Source organism: Sinocyclocheilus grahami, unplaced genomic scaffold (genome assembly GCF_001515645.1).
Source record: "Sinocyclocheilus grahami isolate Dianchi unplaced genomic scaffold, SAMN03320097.WGS_v1.1 scaffold20188.1, whole genome shotgun sequence".
Lineage (NCBI taxonomy): Eukaryota > Metazoa > Chordata > Actinopteri > Cypriniformes > Cyprinidae > Sinocyclocheilus > Sinocyclocheilus grahami.
The window spans coordinates 1-3,276 of NW_015517917.1; the positions used below are offsets into that span (position 1 = coordinate 1).

Sequence of the window (3,276 nt, forward strand, 5' to 3'; positions counted from 1 at the left end):
ATATGGACACCAACTGCTATGTGATGAACTCTTCTGAGCACAAGCACTTTTCATCCACATAAATGAACATACAATGGTCATACCATACGTAGTTAATGAAGAATGGGTACATATGCTTATTTATATTTGTTTGTCTAATTAAGATTTGCATGATCATGTTTTCCAAACAAATGTGAAGTGTAAGACACATTTTTTTAAATATAAAGGATCTCTAAGACCATAAACTGTGATTTATTTTACAATTACATTTTAGACTGAATACATGTTTGTATTTATTTAATGATCCCATGGTTTAATATGTCAGAATCGTTATTTTCCACCCAAGAATACAGGCTTATTCATCTGTGTGTCACACTGTTGAGCAGACCAGGAACTCTCATTTTGTTCCCTTGTGTACTGACATAATTCCCCTTGGCACTGGGTCACATTACATGCTGACACAGGGTGCATTTTTTCAGATAATTTTACTCAGACTGCCACACTGCATTAACCGTTTTACTGTAGAAAACAAGAACTTCAGACTGACTTACCCCGGTGCAGATTTTGAGGCATGAAATTTAAGCTGAATATAAGACCACAAGATGTGTGACAGTGTATTGAAAGATGAGAAGCAGGATGCACATTTCAAACCAAATCTGTCAGTGTTTGTGTTGAGTTATTTCTGTTGTATGAGTCAAAATTGTCTGTGTGTGTGTGTATTAATGCATGTTTGAGGGCATGCGAGTCAGAGTGGGCTGGGTTATCAGAGCAGAGAGACAGAAGGCAGTTTGCAGTGGACAGGAGAGAAATTCACATTCTTCATCTCAACTTTGCCTGTCGCAGTCATCCGCACATTGCTGCGTGTCACTGGCACACTCCTTCTTCTTTCTTTCTTTCTTTGCTTTTCCTCTGATTTTGCTTGATTGTCATTCTTCTTGTTCAAACACCTTATTTTAGTTTCTCTTAGTATCTTCTACCAGAATAATTATTTCTTTAGGTTGCTTTTCTCATACTATCTGTTCATCTTACCATTTTTGCCTGTATCCTTTCATTCTATATCTGGCTTCATTTACATATTTTATTTGCATAACCTAATGCAATTTGGTGGTACCAGATGGAGTCAAAGCATCATGGACCTCGACCTCTAAGACCCACAAGGTAAAAATGTCCTTTTAAATGTCAGTTTTTGTAATTTCCATTGTATTCTTCACCTCTGTTGTTAAACCTAACATCTATCCTTTGTGGTGAATCATTTCCTTTAAATTCTGCTTCATCCATCACCTTTCTGTCTGTTTCCTCCTGTTTCTATTTGCCCGGCTTTTTGTCCTCTTCTGTACCTGTCCATTCAATTCATGTATATCTATCTCCTCAACAGTCTTTCTCAGAGCACCATTTGTATATATCTCTAGTCCCATTTTGACTTTTCTTATTTTATTTAGGGCACACACACTGCTGTTTTTAAGCATTTTAGTTGGTTTAAGCTAGTTGGTAGCTGGTCCAAGCTGATTAACTGGCACAGGATGATGATTAGCTAGCTAGTTCAAGCTGGTAGACCATCTTGGACCATCAACAAACCATCTTGGTCAAACCAGCTTGGTTATGCTTGTTTTTGGAACAAGATTACTGGTCAGTCTGCTAACCTTTACCTTTAATGAACAGCTTGGACCAGCTAGAAACCAGCCACCAGTTTCCGAAACACAACTAGCATCTTAGTTTATTAATAAATATATTTTTCCCCATCAGGGCATGATTAAAAATTTGCCTGCAAATGTCAAGTGCTTTGTAATACTATGCTAAATTAATGTGAAGTGCATTTTATGCCTGACCGTCAAATAGGCTAGCTTGTTTTTAACATGCCTTTTCAAACATAAGTGCTTTTTGAGCCTTTCTCAACATGACTCAAATCATGTTCAAATAATTACCCATCATAATCAAAGTTATATGTGCATTAGCTTGAAAGGGGGAACTCTATGGTGATGAATTAACTTCACTGCCAGTTCAGGATGTGGACTACACAGCTTGATGTAATACAGTGTGAAAGACTGTCTACTGAAGACCAAGCTCTCTATGAAAAGTCACATTTCATTTATAGAGAGGATGATCATAAAGAAGAAAGTCACTTTGGGATACAGCACTTTATCCACTTATTACACCAACACTCTTTCTTATTGCTCCTTCACTGCAGTCCAGCCATGCCTTTCATAGGTTGCCCCCACACAAATGGATGTGGAGGCCCAGGTCGGATGTTGCTACGTGAGATGCTATGGCAGCTGGAGCAAAGAGTACATCAGGTTCAAGAGGAGGAATTTCAGTACTGCATCTCCCGTGGCATTCTGGGATACCGTCACCCCCCAGCATACCCAAGCCTGCTTGCCCTTATACCTGCTTCTGAACGCCGCCAGCTAGAGCGCCTCTGTGGTCGCATCCCACCCTCACACACTGCCATTGTACTTTCCAGGTAAAAAAGGTCTCTCAGTTTTGCCTTGCTTGCTTCACTTTCTACATATTGTTCAAATGTTCTTTAAATCCTATATAAATGCTCTAAAATAGTCTTCGAATGCTCTAAAAAAATCACATATAGAATATAAAAATCTGTCTTCTTTAATGGCTGACATTCACTATTTTAAAAATAAAGAATGAACATTCTATCATATCAGTTTAAAAACATGAGGGTGAGTAATAATGACAGAATTTTTAAATGATAGAACATTCATTTTTAGGTGAATAGCCCTTTAAGTACACGAGAATATGACAGCAGATTTTAGAAGCCAAAAAATTGTGCTGAATTATTTTCTAGTTAGTTCCCTTGTTTTAATTTAGTGAAATCTTATCCAGGATTTAACTAAAAGGAAGGGAAAAAATAATTAGATAAGGGAACAAATTCTTACTCAGTGGCCACAGTATCTTGTTTTATTTCATTTTTTTCCCACGTCATGTGCAGAGCTCTGTATGAAAACATTACTCACTCACAATTATGATGTTAAACTAAATATCAGCACAGCTGTGATTACTGTGCTTGTGTAATATTGCTTTAATATTTTACTAAACATTTTAATGTGCTCCATCAAGGCTTCATGATCTTTTGGCCCACAATGACATTCCTCCCTGGGAACTGGTGGGTGTCTTCAAGCAAGTTCTCAAAGACTTCCTGAGGAGACAGGAAGACGGCATACAGAGACGTCCAGCCCCTTCAGCTCCATCAACAATTCTTTCTGCTCCGAGTCCACCTACAGAGAGTAATGACAGAAATCATATTGTTGGAAATGCATCTAATTCTTTATCAGAGGAGACAGGAAA

General features: G+C 37.9%; 1 protein-coding gene across 1 annotated transcript; it reads left to right on the forward strand.

The window, feature by feature from the left end:
• Positions 1–575: 575 nt before the first annotated feature.
• LOC107579783 (protein RD3-like) lies at positions 576–3,271 on the forward strand (the record flags this gene model as incomplete). Its single annotated transcript, XM_016265578.1, has 3 exons — positions 576–1,137; positions 2,165–2,437; positions 3,049–3,271. Coding segments are annotated over exons 1-3 (540 nt in total), but the record flags the coding sequence as incomplete, so codon positions are not given.
• Positions 3,272–3,276: the final 5 nt, after the last annotated feature.